Below are 23,246 nucleotides of genomic sequence, written 5' to 3'. Positions count from 1 at the left end.
AACTAATCAGAATTTAGGTGCCAAATGTATTCTTGATAATGGATAATGAGCATTGCACTCATTTTTTTTATTTTTATTCTGATTGAAAATTGATTGTCTGAATGTGATGCAGAAATCAGACTGAATTATTTATACAGTTTATAATAACAACTAAATATATCATAGTAACACAAAGCCATATCCCAATTTAAATGAATTGATATAATAAATGCAAAATTTTAAAAGTAGTTTATGTTTTCAATGAAGTTCAATTTCAATTTGAACTAGCTACTATGCACACGCGGTGCGTGTGTGTACATTTTTTTTTATAATTATCGAGAGACTTAAGTGAAATTTGACAAATTATCGAGGGACCAAAATGCTATTTGAATTGTTGTAATTAAAAAAAAATCAAAACAAAAATATTTGTTGAAATTATAAAAAATTAAAAATAAAAGTGTAATATTGATATCGCATAGGGACAAAATTGAAAGAGCTAAAAACAGACCAAGACACTATTTTTGTCTCTATTATAGAGATTCTTAATAATAGTAATAGATAAAGAAAACAAATAACGCATAATTCATAAATTACATTTAAATTAATGTAAAAAAAATTAAATTCAAATTTGAACTAATAAAAGAATTGATATAATCAGTGTAAGCAATAATTGAAATTTATCTTTTCAAATGTCTTCAATTCACATTTGATTTTTTTTTTAAAAAAATAAAGAAGTCTTTAATAAAAAATATCAATAAAAACTGCATAAAATTAAATGTTTTCAATTATTTATTGTAGTATACGTATTTCTAGATTCATGATATATCTTTCGTTTTTTTAGAATTGTCATTTTGGCAGGATTTTTATTTTATTTTATTGGTTGTCCATTGATGAAATAAATCACGAGGCCTTTAATTTCAATTTCTACCAAAGTTGAAAGGAGCAGGTAATATATATTATTACAATTTAATAATTTGAAACAAGTGCTTCTAGAATTTTGTAAAATTTTATATTAAATTAATAATAAAATCATAATTTGTTCTACAAGACTTGGACCTTTGAGGCCAGTAGTCAAGATGTTCTTATCTAACTTATAGAATTATATACTTTTTTTGAATTTTATTATTGACTAATATATTTAAATAATTTAGTCATCCCTAGTTTCAAATTTTATAGATTTTTTTTCCTAATTTGAAAGGACAATCAATCTGGTTTTCCAAAACCATTTGCTTTCTCACAAACGACTCTAACTCATCCCTAATTTTATGATGTTTATTTTAATGAAATGTAATTTTCGATTTATATTTATGTTACAAAAACATTCAAAAGTATATATTAGATAAAAAAAAATAATATTTATTAAGATATTAGTTATAGATGAGATACAAATTTACTAAAATAAGTTTTATAGTATTTTTTTATAAAATAAAAATGAAATATTGTTAGTAATTTGATAAGATCGAGAAGTACTTTTGGTTTATGAAAAAACTTATCATCGTCCCGAAATTAGTTTTTACCATATGTTTTAATTAATTTTAGATATCTAAAAAATTTTTTTTGAAAGAATGAAAAAAAAATTCAAGAGTATCAACAAAGCCATCTAGAAACAAAGCCATTTCCCACGACCAAATTGTTCAGTCAAATAAAAATCCAAACATTATGTCGTGTCCAAAACTCATTAAACAAAGACTCGAATTTCGTTCACAACGATGGATCCAACACGATAGTTGAAGACGAANTAAGATTAAATGATCAAAAGTTATATAGCAGTTAGCCAAGACACAAATTTATTTCATCATTCTTGTGACAACGCTGATGATCTCCATACTAAGCGCGATGGGTGAATATGAAGGATTACATCTACTTGGACGTCAATAGGTCGAGCTGTTAGATCAATGATTTTGGATAATAACATATGTCACTGCTCGTGATAGTTGTTATCACTTTCGATATCAGTTTTACACTTTCGATATCAGTTTTACAATTTTCTTGTCACTAACATCAAATAGACAGTTTTAAAATAAGGTCAATAACCAGATGCAACATTAAATAGACAATTTTTAAAATATTTCGGTACGATATACATGTTGGACAGAATTTTCAAAAAATGTGCAAAAATGGAAAGTTCAAAAACTTTCATATGGAGTGGAAATTTAAGCCATGAGGGTTTCGGGGTAGGTGATGGAATCAGATTTCGAATTTCTATGCAAAATTATAAGTCATTTAAAAACTATCATCAACAGCAAAAACGCGATTTCGAAAACCTAAATGAAGGAATTTTGCCGAAATAACGCTTGCATCATTGCGAAGGGGACTTTGCATGAGTATTGCTCGTGGATCATTTTGAATAGGAATTCACTAGGATTTTACCAAAATTTGATATCTTCAAATTGTGTATAGCAAATTCTCAACCGAATTATGAACCTAACGACTCTTATAACACTCAAATATGATCAAACTCAACATCCGGAGTGTTCGAAACCAACATTTTTTGAAAAATAAAATTCAAAAAACAATTGTAGAACAATATAAACCAAATCAGTCTATTTCATAAATGTTTCATAAATAACTTTCTTTTACAACGAAAATTCCCAAAAAATCGAAAATAGAATGCAGAAATATTTACAATTAAAAACAAATAACGATAACAAGGCATAAAAAATGAGAAAATCTTGAATTTCTCTTCATCACCAGCCCCATAAAATATTTTTCCCATGCTCATCTTCATCCTTATCTAGGGAAAGAGATTAAAATGTTGAGTATTTCGGGAACACGCAGCAAGCGCGCGGGACCCGATCAAACACAATTTATATAACAAATACACATGATTTTAAAAAATAACATACCAGGACAGAACATATCGATATTGTATACAAAACATAATAATATATTGCTGATATATCATCTTATTTTTAACAGCTTAATGATCAGATTTTTACTCTTCTGAGGGGGTGATGTCATATATAACGATTTTATACCCACTGTTTTGGGGACATATTACGGTTTTATGCCCACTGTTTAGAGGTCATATCATAACAAATTTCAGAATTCTTTATCCATATCAAACTTGAATTACAACAATGCTTGGATATAAGTCTTAAACAGAACATTGAAGAAAAATGCATGCTCGATATATTGATTATAACATATATTTATTTTTAAAAACGTTAGCCCACTTACATAATTTTCTTAGAACAACTTGTAGTGATAAACTATATTTGGCATAAACAGTTTGAAATGAGTGCAGGAATGTAAGTGTGTCGTGTAATAACACAAATATTTTTATGAATGTTCGGAGATAAAATCTTATGTTCCCTTCTCCCACTTAGGAAAATTTCAACTAAAATAATTTTGTTTTACAATGTCTTATGACGACCTACTTCAGTTAGAACTTATCACCACTTAACCAACCCTTAGTGATCACTTTTTACTTTTGGATATTTAAGAACATTCGGTTCACCAGACAACAAACACAAAACTCAACTGTCAGACTTGGCATCTCGAGTTGTTGGGTAACACAAATTTGATCTTTAATGATATGATATAATTAAATTCCCATTTCATGTTTCTTTGTTTTTGCAACTTAAAGCTCTTAGCTTCTGAAAAATTGTTTTGACTTTGGACAATTTAAGAAACTTTCTATCATATCGAGATTTGGTGGGATACTATTCTGTATAATATAACTGGCAGTTTTCATAATGGTTGTAAGTGAATGATCAAGTTTGCTTTGCACATCTCTAACTGGCGGTTATAGTAACAATCTTTGTTTAATATAGAGAGGTTAGAAGTTAGATGATTCACAACTGGTAAAGAATAAAGCACTTGAGCAGTTGTGCTTTCCATCAGCTGTCGGAAACCTAAAATGCAAAGGAATATAGCGGCGGGTTCCTGTAACAGCTCAGTGCTGTTATTATGTCAATCATCAAAACTTAAGGGTTTTTTTTTTTTTTTTTACAGTTTCTCCTGTCTGGTGATAAAAAACCAATGAAATTTTTTTTTTCCAGTTTCCCCTATTCAGAAGTTACGTAGAGTAAAATTTGCAATGATTTAAATAAGATGAATTTCATTAAGCAATGAAAGTTCATTCTACAAGTGCATAAAATTTAATCACAAAAAAATCTTATTACACATATAGAAAAATTCTATCTTCTATGTCCTGAACTGCTGCTACCACCTCCTATTCTTATTCCAGTTTCTTTTTTCATCATTGCACTTAGACTCTTCAAGCTTAGCCATTTCAGCTCGCCGCTTTTGCTCTTCAAGATTCTTGTAATCCACTATTTCTCTCTTTTTGACATCACATCGTTGCATATGATCAAGAATTTCTTTTCACTGGTTGCCAATGGTGGTCTGAATATGTTAGTCAGGCTTCAATGTTATGTTGGGATCAGATTATTTGACTTGATGGAGTTACACCCAAAGTTTCAGTCTGACGCTTGGCTACGGCTTGATCAATGGTAAATAGCTTGAATTGCTTCTCTAGAAAACAAAGATCGTGTAGAACATCTTTATCATCGAACTCATAGAAGATATTTATGTTGAGATCAGAATGAGAGTCTTCTTCAAGAACTAGAGAGCCTTATTGAAGCTGAAACGGATGGATGAGAGTAATAGAAGAGATTTCTTCTTTAGGATCAATGGTTGAGTTCGCGGTTGGAATTTTCGAATCTTCAGGCCGTTGTTCAACCACATCTTTCATGCTGCTAGGTCCCCGTTGGACTACTTCAGGCTGTCCCAAAATGTTGAATTAACCAGATATGACAATCTGCACCAGATGGTTTCAATCTCGAACACATGCAGCAATTCACGAAATTTAGAAACACACAAGAATTACGTGATTCAGCCTTTCGGCTTACGTCCACGGGAGAACAGCACAAAGTCTTTTTATTCAACTCAACCGAAGTACAAATGGAAATTTACAGAAAAGAAGATTCACACACTTCTCACAGGTTCTCTCTTTTTTCCAATCACTATCCTTCTCTTCCTTTATGACTGTAGGGCCTTTCCTTGTAATTTTTTCTTTCCGAGAGCCATCACGATATATTTATATCTCCTGACCCAACTCAAGCTTTCCCTCTTTTATTACTGGTACTCCTTGGTTGGTTTTAAGTTGTTGCAACTGTCAATCACTCAGTTCTTATCCTTGGCTCATCTCAATCACAGGGCCCTCACGTGCCTTCCATTTGGGAGACACTTCCCTCAACAATCTCCACCTTGTCTTCCAAATCCAGGCTGTTCTCCAGTACTCCTCGGCTTATTTAGACTCCACCACATTAACCAAGTCCAAGCAATGCTTGAACTTAGCTTGTGGTAAAGCCTTTGTCATCATATCAGCAGGATTGTCATGTGTTGAAATTTTCTCTACCTTAACTTGGCCTTTTGTTGTGATGTCCCTTACAAAGTGTAGTTTGATATCGATGTGCTTGCATCTTTCATGAAAAACTTGGTGTTTTGTAAGGTGTATTGCTCCTTGGTTATCACAGTGGACTGCTACCCACTGTTGTATAATTCCAAGTTCTTTTAGTATTCCTTTGAGCCATATAGCCTCTTTTACTCCTTCTGTGAGTGCTACATACTCTACTTCGGTTGTATACAATGCAACAACAGGTTGGAGAGTAGCTTTCCAGCTGATAGCAATTCCATAAAGCGTGAAGATGTATCCAGTGAGTGACTTCCTGGTGTCCAAGTTCCCTGCAAAATCTGAGTCCAAGAATCCAACTAGTGGTTGTTTCTCATTCGTCTACTGTCTGAACATCAGTCCCAAGTTTGAAGCTCCTTTCAAATATCTCATGGTCCACTTCAATGCCTCCCAATGTAATTCTCCTGGGTTGGCCATAAACCTTGATTCCACACTCATAGCGTATGCGAGATCTGGTCTGCAGCATACCATGCTATACATTATGCTTCCTACACCATTTGCATAGGGTTTGTTCTTCATGATTTCCTCTTCATCCTTGCTGTTTGGAGAATGTTCAGTAGATAATTTGAAGTGTTGGCTGGCTGGACTTTCCATCAGCGGTCGGAAACGTGAAATGAAAGCAATATAGCGGCTGATTTCCAATAACAACTTGACGTTGTTATTTTGTCAATCACCAAAACTTAGAGTAAAAAGAAATATTCAAACAACATTTATTTATTTTATGCATGCAGTTTGAAGAAAAAAGATTAATCAAGTAGTCCAGAAAACATATTCAAAAAATGGAATGTCACAACATTATCGGATCCACGTCACTATATTTTGGTGACACATTCATTTTCATGTGCCAAGTAAACATTCCTTTGAAAAAGACCAAAATTGAGGAAAAGAGTGCAAGTTAGAGAACTAAAATCGTGAATTTACTGATAATATGACCAAAAATAAAAAAAAATGTGCAAGTTACATGATCAAAAATATTATTTTTCATATTTGCAACTTAATCCTACAATATCAACTTTAATCAGAAATAAGTTTTTTAAAAAATTTATGTTAAACAAAACTTGTAGCTTTAGTAAAAGTATACATCATGCTATCTGGTGTTTCTGATAATTAAGAGAGACTTTGAATGTAAATATTTTAAAGTTAAGGGTAATATTAATGTCATTTTTTCAAAAAAATTATACAAAATCCATAAATAAACATTACAGAAAAATAGTTTTCCGAGTAAAATAATTTGTTGTTTAGTTCACTTAATTTATTTTATTCATTTATTTAGTTTTAAAAAATTTTATCTTAGAGATATCAACAGTCAGAGCACTCCACCTTTGACTTTAAAACTTAGAACGAGAATTGATAAATAAGAAAGGACAAATGACTGACCGAATTTATTAAGCCAACATCTTATAATTAGTTCTGTTAATTCATATTCTCCTGTTTGCATAATAATGAGTAATGTCATTTTTGTGTAAATGTTTAAATATTTAACTAAATAAAGAATATTACAAATGATTTTTTTGCGAAAATTAATTATAATCTAATATACTTCTAGATTAAATTATTAAGTACATGATCGGGGATTAAAGCAAATACTTTTGGGTTCATAATGGTTTTTAATGTTCTATAAACACCCTTCTCAAATTACAAAAATACTCTTGCTTATTTGTTTGTTTGTTTCTCTTTTTTTTTGAAAATTAAGTTTTTTTTAATATTTAATTCTGAACTGCAAAATGAAAATCTTGATCGGCTTCTCCAGTTCCATGCCACTTGAATTTTTGTTTGATCACATGAAGTCAATTTCGAGTTCAAACACTAGTTTAAGCATACCTCGAGCTTTAAATATATCTTTTTTGAACTTCGAATGAAGATCAAATATGTTCATATCTGATTTGTAGCACAACTTGATCACTGTTTCANTAAAGCGTGACGTGATAAATAAAATAAAAAGAGCAGAGGTATAGGATAAAAGCATTTATTGATATAAAATTCATATACGAAAACACCACAAAGTCACACAAGATGAAATAAAAACCAACCCCACTTGCCCTTTTTTAGGACTAATATGTTTAATATATGCTTAAAAATTTAATTTCTCTAAGCACAAACATCAGGATGAGCAACGAGATATGCCTCAGTAGCAGTGAAGAATGTCATTCCATGTTCTTTTGCAGCCTTAAACTCTTCCTCTGAGATATGGGTGTGACCAGCCTTCAAGTGATGGTGATTCTTCCACTTGATGATGCATCCGCCGTCACCGGAATCCACAAACCTATGTTCGGAGTGCAGCGACTCCATCTTTTCCCCTAGACCCGGTCCCTCGAAGAGCACAAACTTGACCACTAGGTTTTCGGTATCGACGAGTTCGAGCTTGTCTTTCATGTGAGAGAAAGGTGCTCCTGTCAAATAATATAGAACGAGCTATCTGTTAATCAAAATTTTGATATTTGTTACAATGTTTCTTGCCTAAATATAAAGCTTACTGTTCCATTAAATTTTCTACTAAACATATAATTCAAAAAATGAACTTTAATTAGGTTACCATGGGGGAAGTTTATCTGCCTAACGCATCCGGTGACGCCTCCTTCGCCTTCGAGAATTTCGATGCTCTTGAAGATGTGGGGGATTATTTTTGGTAAGATGTTGTGGGCATCGGTTACCAATGCCTTGAACATCCTCTTTGGGGTAACCTGAACTTTGATTTCCTCGGAGAATTCGATGGTCGTCATGTTTTTCGAGCTCGAAAGAGTGTGAGCACCAAGGTTGGTAATGTACCAAGAATTGACTTGGAAGGAGATGGTGAATTGCTGAGATTCTGATGGTAATTTATAGGAGAAAAGTGGGGATCGGGGACTAATGGAGATGATTGCACGTATCCCCTACTAAAATTTGAAATTCCACAATCACCCCATGTATGAATTAATATTTATTATTTTAGTTCACTTTCATAATTTTATTTTTATATTTAGTTTCAGAAATTTATACTAAAAGTTCTTTTTAAAAAACTAGGTTATAACAATCACCTTTGATTTTAATTTTTAAGGTTAATTAGTTTCAAATTTTCATTAAAAAAAAAGGTTAATTAGTTTCATGATTTATTCAAATTCTAAATTTAATAAATAACATATGGGCAACTGACCAACCAAATTTTCTAATGAAGCTTCTAACGACTATACATTTTACTCATTGAATATAATAACATAATAATACATGTAACGATCATGGACCATTAGACTGAACCAATATGAGATAGCTCAACTGGTACCAACACTTTAAGAATCTAGGTACTTAATTTTGGAGGTCTTGGGTTCAAATGTAGGGAGAGACGAAAGAAACCACTTTCTAGGGATGAGATATTCTATGAGTGTCGGTGCATGGACATGGGCTAGGGCTCATGCTGGACCATCCTAACAACTCATGATCAATAGTGGTTCATGGGTATGGGACGAGGTTCATGTTGGTTCAGCCTAATGGCCATTGATCGTTACAATACTATGTATAATTCATGATAATCTTTTAGCTAGTTAAAAACACTGGATCCATTACGAGTCCTATAAAATTTGATCTTCTATAAAATAAAAATTTTCCAATTATAAATATATTATTCTTTCATGACAAGATTTTGTTTATAATTAATTCCATCACTAATTGAGTCTTTTTCTTCTACTGATCCTTAGGGAAAAGTCCTCGGTCGGCTTAAAGAATAAAATAGGAATGATATACACAAAAGTGTTCGAGTTGATGGAATAAGTAAATGATTGATCAATGATCAAAATTTCGATGGCCCTTACTAACACTTTTTGGGACAAGCTTAATATTCATAGTTTTGCGATTACGGTTTACCTGATTAACCTGATTAACGTAATTTTCAAATTATTACATTAGTACGGAATTTACCAAATACGCGTCGAATAGTAATGATTGCGAATTCGCAAGTCATAAAAATAATAAAATAAAATATGAAATGTACTCTTCATTAAAAAATTGCAAAATAGGTGTATTTAACAAATGTTACCAAATAAATAATTTTATTTTGTCATTATTAACATCAACATCATCATTAATAGTATTTATATTTTTTATTTCTCATTATATATTGTTTTTATTAATAATTTTTTTAAAAAAAATTAACAATTTAGAATTTGCCGACCCTATAGGTGATTATAACATTTTGTTAACACCTCTATTTTGCAATATTTTGAAAAATGAGGGATAAAACGTAGTCATTTTTATTTTATAGTCTATAATGCATATCAAACAAAAAAAAAAGCCAATTTCATCTGTTTTGTAAGATAATTATTCTCATTATTTTTTTTTATATATAATATAAGTTTTCAAAAATCTCATTTTATAATCGCAGAAGCCAACACTTGGATTCAGATTTTTTTTTTTTTTTTAAAAAAACATTTTTGGTTGTTCATACAAATGAAAAGAATTTCAAAATCTATCGATAAGAGAAAACAGTTTATTTTTGATAGGTTGTTTTGTTGGTATGTTTTTGTCGATAAATACGTTCCGGGAAAAATTTTAATTTTAATCTCGTAACTTTCATGTTTTGGATTTTATAATTATAAAACTTATTAAAGTTTGGTTTCCAATCACTTAGATTTTTGGTCATTCCTTGCTCGAAACTAATGAATCCATCAAATATTATTTATTTGACACTGATGCTCTCATATGTAGCTCATGTGGCTAGAATAAAACTTATGTTCCACATATAGAAATTATTTTAGATATTATTGATATTTTAATTTTAATTTTGTTAAAAAAATATTTCTAATCAATATTAATATAGAAATTAGTTTAGATATTATTGATATTTTAATTATATCTTGTTTAAAAATATTTTCCGGAATAAATTAATTGTTGTGAATAAAATATGAGATAATATTCCAAAAATATTTTTTTAGCGTAGAATTTAGAGTTGATGTGTTGGAAATGAGTTTTGTATTTGGTGTGAGAATTAACACTACATTAAAGTTAGTGTCACAACAAGAAAGCGTAATGAGTTGGAGATGACCTTACTTATCCAACTTTGACACACGAATTAGTTTTTACAAAAATATCATATTCATTTAGATATAAGTTATTCATAACTATAATATCTAATCCACTTTAAAAATTAAAAAATTCATATATTATATCTAAAATCACATATTTAATATAATTATATTATTTTTCTCTAAATAATAATTAAAACTATTAAAAAAAATTATAAATAAACTTTATACATAATATTCATTATTTTACGTATGAATTACGCTAAAATTGCATGAATCATCCCAGCATTCGGGTCAACCGCAGACTTGGACTTCAAGGCCACCTGCCTAGATAACGTTCCTATCTGATATATAGTTTTGTAATCTACTTTTTTAAAAATAAATATATTCTAACTTTGACTGATCAACTTAAATAATAATGAGTCTCCCAAATTCAAATATTATCATTTTAGAATAATAAAAATATATGGTGTAAGATAAAAATTGTGTGTGGAGTAAAAAAGATAGGTCGATATTATCTTAGATATGGACAACATTGATAATACGTGCTACATTTGATATTCCAAATTGTATTATATTGTGCTTAAATAAGTTCTGTTTGCACTAATTATTAAAATTAAATGTATCAAATACTATATGTCAAAAACTTGTGTGAGACGGTCTAACTCGTTGTATTTTGTGAGACAGATCTCTTATTTGGGTCATCCATTAAAAAGTATTACTTTTTATGCTAAGAGTATTATTTTTTATTGTGAATATCGTTAGGGTTGACCCGTCTTACAGATAAAGATTTGTGAGATCGTCTCACAAGAGACCTACTCTTACTATATATAAACAAAATATAATAAATCACAAAATAAAACATATATTCATCTTTTACATTTTTTGTAATCCATACTATATATAATATTTGAGTCCTAATAGAGACAAAATTGTGTCGATATAATTTTCAGATTCCACAAAATACTCCTTTTTTTAGCCCCTATTCTTTTTTCATGAAAAATTAAATTATGTAAAAATAATCTAAAAAATTATTAAAAATGAAAAAATTATAGATTTTATTTTAATTTTTCAAGAGTACTTATTATNTCCCAAAGGGCAAATCTATGCACATCAATATTACTTTATAAAAACTACTGTGAAATCTCTTTTTATTTAGATTGATTAAATGAACCAAGCTAAAATAATTTAGGTGACTTTATTACCGGGATTGATTGATTACAATCATTCGATTTGATTTCAAATTTTTTAATTGTGTATAAATTATTATCCAGATTTATTTTTATAAATTTTTTTAAAAAATAAATAAAATAAAACAATAATTTTTGACCGGAGAACTTTACTTGACCCACAACAACCAACCGATTGACTAAAAAGGAAAATAAAATAAAATAAAATAAAAGAATGTGAATGTTGTGAAAAAGTAAAAATTTACGGTAAAAAGTAAAAATCTCAAACTCTCAAAATTATCACACTACACACTTTATAATATTTTTCTCTCAACTCAATTGTGATTTTCTTCACAAATGAGATATCTATTTATAGAAAATCTTTACAAATAATCCAAAAATAAATTACATCATTACCTTCATCATCACACACAAATTTCAATATTCAACACCTAATTTTCAACATTCAATATTGAAATATTCAATATTAAAATATTCAATATTAAAATATTAATTTTCAACACTCCCTCTTGTGATGATGATCATAATGATTGTCTTCATTACGTGTTTTTATACTGCCTCGTTAAAAATCTTACTAAGAAAAACACATTGGGATAAAAACCATAGTAAGGGAAAAAAAGTGCAGTCACGTAAACTCTCCCTCATGTTGACACGAACAATTCTTCATAGATTTCGTAGATTGCGCATCCCAATATTATATATGTGTTTTCTGAATATTGTCGTAGGAAGTGCCTTTGTGAAGAGATCTGATGAGTTTTTACTTGATTGAATGTGACGAACATCAATAAATTTATTCTTCTCAAGCTCCTTGGTGAATGCGAAGAACTTAGGAGGAATATTTTTAGTTCTGTCGCTTTTTATGTATCCTTCTTTCATTTGAGCAACACATGCAGCATTATCTTCATATAGTATCACAAGCTTCTCGTCGAATGATAATCCGCATGAGTTTTGGATATGTTAGGTCATTGATTTTAACCACACACATTCACGGCTTGCTTCATGTAGTGCGATAATCTCGGCATGATTTGATGAAGTTGTTACGAGCGTTTGTTTCTGTGAACGCCAAGAAATTGCAGTGCCTCCACGAGTAAATACATATCCAGTTTGGGAACGTGCCTTGTGTGGATCAGATAAGTATCCAGCATCGGCATAACCAATTATACTTGGATTAGCATCTTTTGAATACAAAAGTCCCAAGTCTGTCGTTCCTCGTAGATAACGGAATATATGTTTAATTCCGTTCCAATGTCTCTTTGTTGGATATGTGCTAAATCTTGCCAATAAATTTACGGCAAAAGATATATCAGGCCTTGTACAATTTGAAAGATACATAAGGGCACCGATAGCACTTAAATATGGTACTTCTGGACCAAGAATATCTTCATCATCTTCACATGGACGGAATGGATCCTTTTCTATGTTTAATGATCTAACAACCATTGGAGTACTTAGAGGATTTGATTTATTCATATAAAAACGTTTAAGGATCTTTTCTGTATAATTTGTCTGGTGAACAAATATTCCACATTCTTTTTGTTTTATTTGTAAACTCAGACAATACTTGGTTTTTCCAAGATCCTTCATTTCAAATTCTTCTTTCAAGTATGAAACAACATCTTGAATTTCCTTATTCGTTCCAATGATGTTTAAATCATCAACATATACAGCAATAATTACGCATCCGGATGTTGTTTTCTTAATGAAAACACAAGGGCATATTGAATTATTTACATATCCCTTTTTCATCAAGTGATCACTTAGCCGATTATACCACATTCGACCGGATTGCTTTAACCCATATAATAATCTTTGTAATTTCACAGAATGACATTCTCTGGGTTTTGAACTTTGTGCTTCAGGCATCTTAAATCCTTCAGGGATGTTCATATGTATATTACTATCAAGTGATCCATTTAAGTAAGCTGTAACAACATCCATAAGACGCATTTCTAAATTTTCAGATACTGTCAGGCTAATCAAATACCGAAACGTAATTGCATCCATCACGGGAGAATACGTTTCTTCATAATCAATTCCAGGCCTTTGAGAAAAACCTTGTGAAACAAGTCGAGCTTTATATCTTACGATTCCATTTTTCTCATTTTGCTTTCGAATAAAAACCCATTTGTATCCAACAGGTTTTACACCTTCAGGTGTAAGGACTATAGGTCCAAAAACATTACGTTTATTTAGCGAATCTAATTCAACCTGGATGGCATCTTTACATTTTATCCAATCCTGCCGATTTTTACATTCACCAAAAGATTTTGGTTCATGATCTTCATTATCATTTATTATGTCGATTGCCACATGATAAGAAAATATATCATCAATTTCTTCTATATCTTTTCGGTTCCATATTTTTTCAGTATTAATATAATTAATAGAGATTTCATGATTCTCGTCAGTTTGTGGTTCTGACAGAACAATTTCATCATCATGTGTTTCTTCAGGAACAACATTCTCTATTTTGTGATCATCATGTGTTTCTTTAGGAACATCATTTTCTATTTTGTGATCATTGTGTTTCTCTATGAATTTTCTTTTTCGAGGATTTTTATACTTGGAACCGACTGGTGTTTCACGCTTCAGGCGTTTTACGACATCATGACTTTGTTCAATTTGTTTCTTTGAAATTTCAATTCGAGCATGAGCATTTATAGCATGTATATATGATTTCGTTACCATTTTTGCATCTGTATATGCATCTGGTATTTGATTTGCTATTCTTCGCAATTGCACAATTTGCTGTACATCTTTTTCAAATTGTTGTGTTCTTGGATCCAGATGTAACAATGATGATACATACCATGTAATTTCTTTTTCAGTATGTTTCTTGTCTCCCCCTAACATTGGGAAGATTTCCTCATTAAAATGACAATCAGCAAAACGTGCTGTGAACACGTCGCCTGTCTGAGGTTCAAGATATCGAATGATTGATGGACTATCATAACCGATATAAATTCCAATCTTTCTTTGAGGTCCCATTTTCTTTCGTTGCGGTGGTGCACTAGGCACATACACCATACATCCAAAAATTCTCAGATGAGAAATGTCTGGTTCTTTACCAAATGCAAGCTGCAATGGGGAGTATTTATGATATGCACTTGGTCTGATGCGAATTAATGCAGCAACATGTAAAATTGCATGTCTCCATATAGAAATAGGGAGTTTTGTTTTCATAATCATTGGTCTAGCAATCATTTGCAGACGTTTAATCAATGATTCAGCCAATCCATTCTGTGTATGTACATGAGCAACAGGATGCTCAACAATGATTCCCATAGACATACAATAATCATTGAAAGTCTGGGAAGTAAATTCACCAGCATTATCAAGTCTAATTTTCTTGATTGTATAATCGGGAAATTGATTCCTCAATTTTATTATTTGAGCAAGTAATCTTGCAAATGCAACATTTCGAGTTGACAATAAACATACATGTGACCATCTGCTGGAGGCATCAATCAATACCATAAAGTATCTGAATGGTCCACATGGTGGATGGATTGGTCCACAAATATCACCCTGAATACGTTCAAGAAACATTGGTGATTCAGTTTGGATTTTGGCTGGTGATGGTCTTATAATAAGTTTTCCAAGAGAACATGCTTTACATTGAAACTTATTATTCTGAAAGATCTTCTGGTCTTTCAACGGATGACCATGTGTATTTTCTATAATTCTTCGCATCATTGTTGAACCAGGATGTCCTAATCGATCATGCCAATTAGTTAATATTGAAGAATTATCAACTACCATGTTTGATTCAATGGGACTTATATGTGTATAATGCAATCCAGTAAGGAGCATTAATAGTTTTTCAATCACATATTTCTTTCCTGATTTATATGTGGTAAGACACATATATTTCTCATTCCCTTCATTCATTGTTTGAGTATCATACTCATGTGAATATATATCATTAAAACTCAACAAATTTCTTTTCGATTGTGGTGAATACAAAGCATCATTGATAAAAAAAATTTTGTACCATTAGGTAACAAAAATTGTGCTTTACCACATCCTTTAATTAAGTCTACAGGACCTGATATTGTATTCACCATTGTTTTTGTTGGTTTTAGTTCCAAGAAATATCTTTTATCTCGGAGGATAGTGTGCGTTGTACCACTATCAGGTATGCAAAATTCAGCTTGGTTCATAGCATTTTCCATATTTGAACTTCAAAAAAATATGCAATGAAATAAAATTACTAACAATACATTTATAAAAATAAAATACAATACAATACATATTTAAAAATATAACACACTATAAAACATTATCATATGAATACAACAAAAATAATTATTGTACATTTATATTCCACCAGTATATTGTTCATTTTCAGAGAAATCATTAAGAAAATCTGCAGCATCAATATTTTTCATTTCTATCCCATCAACATATTGATTATTTCCAGAGAAATCATTCAGAAAATCTGCAGCATCAAAATGAGTTGAATTACTCAAACGGTCACTGCGTTCAGTGAAGTTGGTCTCTTTTTCTTTCCCCTTTATCGATTCTTTATAGAGCTTGCAAAGGTGCTCGGGGGCTCGACAAATACTAGACCAATGTCCTGGAGTGCCGCATCTGAAACAAGAACTTTCAAATCTTTTCGAGTGATTTTCATTAACACTCATGTTCTCTTGATGCCTTTTCTGTTGGTGGTTCATGACTCCTTTTTGAGATGAGTTATAAAAATAACTATTCTCGATTGTTTTCTTAACCACGGCCTCGACCACGACCATGACCAATTCCACGTCCACGTCCACGTCCACGACCACGACCACGACCTCGACCTCGACCAAAACCTTGTCTTTGAATTTGATTTTGGTTTCCAGGTTTAAATTCATTTTTACTTACAGCATTTACTTCTGGAAATGCTGTTGATCCAGTGGGTCGGGACTAATGATTTCTCATTAATAGCTCGTTGTTCTTTTCCGCCACAAGAAGACAGGCGATGAGTTCAGAATATCTCGCAAATCCACGCACTCTATATTGTTGCTGTAGAGTTATATTTGATGCGTGAAACGTAGAAAATGTTTTTTCAAGCATTTTTGATTCTATAACCTCATGTCCACAAAATTTTAATTGCGAGATTATTCGATACATCGCCGAATTGTAATCACTTACTTTCTTAAAATCTTGGAATCTCAACATATTCCATTCATCACGGGCGGTTGGAAGTATAACTTCCCTTATATGTTCAAATCTTTCTTTTAATCCTTTCCACAGAGCCATGAGATCTTTTTCGATGAGATATTCACATTTCAAACCTTCATCAAGATGTCGGCTCAAAAATATTATAGCTTTTGCTTTTTCTTGTGATGAAGATATATCATTTTCTTTAATAGTCTCGCTTAGACCCAATGACTGAAGATGCATTTCTACATCGAGAGTCCATGGCAAATAATTTTTTCCCGTAATGTCGAGTGCAATGAATTCGAGCTTTGCCAAATTAGCCATGGTGGTACTAAAAGAATTATGATGCATTTTATTAGTTAATGAATATTGCAATACAAAGTAATGGATAAACAACAAGTACAAGCATTTGTAAAACNATATGGTGTATATAATATTAGTAATGTTTTAAATAATTATGTATATCATATCACAATATTATAATGAGATGTCATAAGATATTTTGTTTAAAAACCTTATAGGCTTTTATACTTGTCGTATCCCTTACCGGAAGTGTGGGATGTCGTCTTAACATCCTCCCAGGATTTATAACAAGTTTTTGAAAAATTTATTTTATTATAACATTATATTATATATTAAGTATATATACAATAAATAAATAAACAGTAAAATAAATATTATTACTTTTGTTATCTTTTTCTTCTGTTTTGGAGCTTGGAAAAATATGGAGGTTTTTTAGAGCTTCGTGCTGATAACGTGTTGTGAAAAAGTAAAAATTTACGGTAAAAAATAAAAATCTCAAACTCTCAAAATTATCACACTACACACTTTATAACATTTTTCTCTCAACTCAATTGTGATTTTCTTCACAAATGAGAGATCTATTTATAGAAAATCTTTACAAATAATCCAAAAATAAATTACATCATTACCTTCATCATCACACACATATTTCAATATCCAACACCTAATTTTACCTAATTTTCAACATTCAATATTCAAATATTCAATATTAAAATATTAATTTTCAATAAATGTGAAACAATTAATTTTATTTTTTCTTTCTTACTTTTTTCAAAGTTAGTCTGATTTTGGAATATTTGGAATCCCATAAAATTATTGAAAAATCTAGGAATAGTTTATTAAATCAAAGCCATGTGTTAGGTACAATAATTGTCACTGCTGGAAGAGTGATCGAACCGTGGTACTTGATCTGTTGTGTGGTTTAAAAGATTTGATTTACACAATTACTACTAACTATAGTTTTTGATAATCGACAAATGCTCGGTCTTATACGAGGACATAAGGCAGACTTCAAAATATTTTTTTAAAAAAAACCCCATATTATACGAAGAGTAAGTCTCTTGTGAGACGGTCTCACGAATCTTTATCTGTGAGACGAATCTACCATTCCGATATTCACAATAAAAAGTCATACTCTTAACATAAAAAGTAAAATTTTTCTTCATGAATGACCCCAATAAGAGATCCGTCGTCTCACAAAATACAACTCATGATACCGTCTCACACAAGTTTTTGCCTTATCCGAAACTAGCTCAAATGTATGGTGATTTATTATTACATATTATATATTATTATCTAGAGACCGTTCGATAGAGTTATTTTAATTTGTTGTTATATATATAAATTTATGGGATAATATACAACATTTATGAAGTGTAATACTTTGATTGGAAAGATTTGGTGAAAACTGAAAAGTAAAGTTACAACATTTATTATTAAATCTCATTTTTTAAGTAAAACAAAACACCACAAACTCAACAAACTCACACAAAATGAAGTAAACAACATAGATCCAAACCCCATATGTCCATTTTTAGGACTTATTTTTTCGTATATATATGCTTGGAAAATTTAATTTCTTAAGCACAAACATCAGGATGAGCAACGAGGTATGCTTCAGTCGCAGTGAAGAATGTTAGGCCATGTTCTTTTGCGGCTTTAAACTCTTCCTCTGAAATTGAAGTGTGACCAGCCTTCAAGTGATGGTGATTCTTCAACTTGATGATGCATCCGCCGTCACTGGAATCCACGAACTTCTGTTCGGAGTGAAACTTCTCCATCTTTTCCCCGAGCCCAGGTCCCTCGAAGAGAACGATCTTGACCACTAGGTTTTCAGTATCGACGGCTTCGAGCTTGTCTTTCATATGAGAAAATGGAGAACCTACAATATTGTAAGATACAACGTGCATCTGTTATTTAACGTTCACTGATTCCATTGAAGTCTATAAATTCAAAGAACGAATTTTAATATATTTACCATCAGGGAAATTTATTTGCCTAACGCAACCGGCAACGCCGCCTTCGCCTTCGAGAATATCGATGCTCTTAAAGATATGAGGGATTATTTTTGGTAAGATTTTGTGGGAATCGGTTACCAATGCCTTGAACATCCTCTTCGGGGTGACTCGCACTTTGATTTCATCGGAGAATTCGACGATCGTCATGTTTTTCGAGGACGGAAAGAATGTAGAAGAACAACAGGTTGGTGATATTATGCTAAGAATTGGCGTGGAAGGAGATGGTGCAATGCTGAGATTGTGATGGGAATTTATAGAAGAAATGGGGAGATGTTAGTTGCATATAATTGCAATTGACCCTCGGAAAATTTAGTAATAGCAAAATCGCCCATGTAAGAATGTTTAATGTTTGGATCACTTGCTTTATTTTATATATTTATTTTAGAAATTTGATTTGACTTAAAGGTTTAAGTTTCTAGAAGCTCCATGTTGATTTATTTATTAATTTCTAAATATTAAGAAATATTATTAATTAATAAATAGAAAAAGGACAAATTATCGACCAAATTTTTTAATCAAGCTTCAACGGTTTTACATTTTAGTTATGTGATTAAATTATACGTGTCATAATTTAAAATATTCTTATACGCAAAAACGTATATTCACAATTGAAGATCGGTTTTATCGATAATTAAAATAATTAATTTTATATTTTAAGATTCTACTCATACTCCACATATTTGATCTCAAAAATTTAATTAACGAAAATCGAAATTTTTAGCAATTCCATATAAATTAAACACGATTAATCATTATGAATTGACAAAAACTTGTGTGAGACAGTTTCACGAGTCATATTTTTTTAATGGATATCTTATTTGGATCATCCATGAAAAAATATTACTCTTTATGCTAAGAGTATTATTTTTTATTGTGAATATCAGTAGGGTTGACCTGTCTCACAGATAAAGATTCGTGAAACCGTCTCACAAGATACCTACTCTTATGAATTATGTAATTATTTCATGATAAAAATTTGATGAAATGTTTCTGCCCGAAGCTTCCCCGCCATATAATTAATAATAGTTTTTTCAATATTTAATAAAATAAATAATTTTATTTTTTCATTAATTTAATCATGGTCATTAATATATTGTATTTTTATTATTTATCATCATTATTTATTATTTTTATTTATAATATAATTTTTTAAAATAAGTAATTAATTAGAATCTGACGACCAGGTTGGTGAATTATAACATTTTGTAAAAAAAAAAAATTAAAAACCATATAGTGATTGACATATGTTAGGATCGGAGATTGATTTAAGAGGGAAGTAAATAAATAGTCTCAACAAATTCTGAAAATACTTCGGTTGTGTTAGCAATACTGAAATGAAATTTTTACAGTTAGGTATTAATGAGAGAGCAGTTTGTCACTGCGTGGAAATAGGCTGACTGATGATATTTGAATACAAAAATGGCTTTAAAGTGAAAACCAGTTGGGCTATCAAATCGAAGGTAAACGTAGGGTAACTGATAAGTAAATAACATAAATTTGTTTCTGGATGTTCTGAGAGTTCAATACTTCTATGTCACTCTTTCTTCATTTAGCATGGATTCCACTAAAAGACTTTGACAAAACTTGCAATTGTCCACATTAGTAGGACTTACCACACAGCCTAACTGAAACTCTTAGTAATTCACTCAACAAAACTGATCAATAAACTTACTTTCAGATTACAAGTATTTCATAAATGAAATTTTAAGCACAAAAGATCCTCAATGATCTGATTAAAACATTCAAGTATGTACTAGAAAACTTATATCAGTTGGACTCTTGAAAGCTTGAGAATGCTTGAACTTTTTCAAAGATGAGAGAGAGTAAGAGACAACCAAACTGATTGAAATATTCCTCTATTTATAGTATTGATCAGACGGTTGGTAAAATCAAATCTGATATCTATTTCAAATGAAATATTTGTTGGTCATGTAGTTTTCCACGTCACTCACCTTTCTGAAAATATTACGTTGAGAGTAGTGCTCTCATATTTCTGACATTCTGTTGGGAATCAGAGATTGTTAGTATAAAAAATTTATCCGATACTTCAGCTGAGCTTTGATCCTTAATACTGACTAAATTGAACAATTTCAGAGAATATTTGTCGAATTATGTTATGCATGATATGATATGTTGTTTTTGAAAATCATGTTTATTTGTTATGTATGTGCTCGAACAACTACCCCACTTGTTAAGTGTCGACCATATCACTCATCCTTTACTCTCCTTCCCCAGATAAGGCAGAAGATCAGTTAGAGGATGATGAACATGACCAGTTTTGGGGCAGTTGATGGATGAAAATAAGAGTTATTTGAGTTTATGTTTGTTTTAAGTTTTATTTGAGTTTTCGTTGTAAACGCTTCCGTATATTTTTCATGTTTTAAAGACAATTTAATGATTGATAGTGAGTAATAAACTGTTTTGATTTCTATTATACTACGAGACTTGTTGTTTTCAAGTGTGTGGTTATAAACAACGCTGATGTCGATTAACCTCGGGCTCGGGGCATGACACATAGTGCTTTCTACTAGAGTCAGCCAGCTTCTTGGGATGATCAGTTGACTTGGGTTGTTCTCTCTTGTGAGCTTGACTGGTAGAGTATTCAGTTGTTTTACTTTCTATCCTTTTTTTGTCAATACCAGCATGTGCTTTTAGGTATGAAAGTACAGTGGCCAACTGATTGCTCGCTCCATCAATCTCCTTATCAAAATTAGCTTGAACTTCCTCAATTTTGGTGCAAACTGAAAATTATTTGTCTGAATCTGTCGACCAATATGAGTAGCAGTATAACATTTTGTGTCACGTCCCGAGCCCGGGTCCGCGCCTGCGTGACTGCACAATAGGCTCCTATAGCAACTACTTCGTATTCGTCCTCGCTTTACAAAAATGATTAACCCAAGTTACTATAGAAGTTCATTGTAAGCCATTATAAACTCGTTTTAAATCTTTGATTTTTAAGATGTGGGACAAGGGTATCACATTTTGTCTTTAAACTAATTCAAATCTTATTCAGTATTCAGGTTGCTTCTCTTCAAAATAGTAATAGTTGATGAAATGGCAATCAAACTGGAGTGAATTCTGTCCAAAGTGTTTCCATCAGACAAATCTAAATGTGGAGAGGGGGGCTCGATCCTGAGAGGTTTTTTGGAGATGCAAGAGTCGGATCAGTAGTCTGACTGCTTGAAGGAACAACTTGCTTTATCATCATCTACGAGTCAACCTGACCGACAAACTCTTCTGTAATGCCCGAGATTTTTATCCTGTTAATCTGAGATGATTTATCGATAAATTTATATGATGATAGACGGACCATTCCGAGGCATGAATGGAGATCATGTATGAGTAAGAGGAAAGTGAGGCCACAGGTTCTGGCGCATATGCGCGGAAGTGGTGCGCGCATATGCGCCAGTTGTTTGGGAGCTGTATGTGCGAGACAGAACTTCTCGCGCATATGCGCGAGACAGGGCGCGCATATGCGCGAGAGGCTGGATTTCAGGATGTTGATTCCAGAGATTGTGGCGCATGTGCGCCGAGAAGGACGCGCATATGCGCGAGCTGACGGGAAGGCACACGCCGAGACATAATGTCTCGCGCATATGCGCGAGAGGCTGGAGTTCGGGATGTTGATTCCAGAGAGTGTGGCGCATGTGCGCGGAGAAGGACGCGCATATGCGCTAGCTGACGGGAAGGCACGCGCGAGACATGTTTTGCAAAAAGTGAGCCACGTGGCTTGTGCATGCACGTGTAGGTATATATATATATATATAAAGTTTCATTCCTCAATAAGAAAGAGGAAGCTCGAGAAAGGTCAGGGGAAAAACGAGAAAAATCTTTACGCCTTTTTAGATTTGTGATTGTGAAAGATCCGACCTTCAGATGTTGACTTCGACTTCGGTACTGTGTTCCTATTGACGTAGGCTACAACTGGACGTAAGTTTTGTTACGTTTCGATATGTTTTGAAATTATGCTATTGTCAGAATTGAATATGATTCATATATGATGTTCTTGACATGTCAGACATCGTAGAATCGAAGGCAGATCGAAGAACAGATTGATTATGGAATTGTTATGATTTTTCAGATTATATTGATTGAAATTGAATAGATTTGGATTATTGATTGATTTCAGATTGTATTGGATATGGGTTATGATTGTTAATTGATATCTGTTGATATGGTATTTACGGAGATATTAAGATTG

General features: G+C 31.7%; 2 protein-coding genes across 2 annotated transcripts; both read right to left on the bottom strand.

Moving 5' to 3' along the window:
• Window positions 1-7,350: 7,350 nt before the first annotated feature.
• Window positions 7,351-8,203, bottom strand: LOC140958874 (major allergen Pru av 1-like). The gene is made up of 2 exons (XM_073416452.1): window positions 7,932-8,203; window positions 7,351-7,788 (listed from the first exon to the last, which is right to left on the bottom strand). The coding sequence occupies exons 1-2, from the start codon at window positions 8,116-8,118 to the stop codon at window positions 7,487-7,489; spliced, it is 489 nt and encodes a 162-aa protein (XP_073272553.1). The 5' UTR covers window positions 8,119-8,203; the 3' UTR covers window positions 7,351-7,486.
• Window positions 8,204-18,436: 10,233 nt separating this feature from the next.
• Window positions 18,437-19,286, bottom strand: LOC140958866 (major pollen allergen Bet v 1-L-like). The gene is made up of 2 exons (XM_073416439.1): window positions 19,006-19,286; window positions 18,437-18,909 (listed from the first exon to the last, which is right to left on the bottom strand). Exons 1-2 carry the CDS (start codon window positions 19,190-19,192, stop codon window positions 18,608-18,610), a joined length of 489 nt encoding a protein of 162 aa, XP_073272540.1. The 5' UTR covers window positions 19,193-19,286; the 3' UTR covers window positions 18,437-18,607.
• Between the last annotated feature and the right edge of the window lie 3,960 nt (window positions 19,287-23,246).

Source organism: Primulina huaijiensis, chromosome 2 (genome assembly GCF_012295235.1).
Source record: "Primulina huaijiensis isolate GDHJ02 chromosome 2, ASM1229523v2, whole genome shotgun sequence".
In the NCBI taxonomy this organism is placed as follows: Eukaryota; Viridiplantae; Streptophyta; class Magnoliopsida; order Lamiales; family Gesneriaceae; genus Primulina; species Primulina huaijiensis.
The sequence above is the reverse complement of the archived record's forward strand: the minus strand, read 5'-3'. Positions and strand labels throughout refer to the sequence as shown.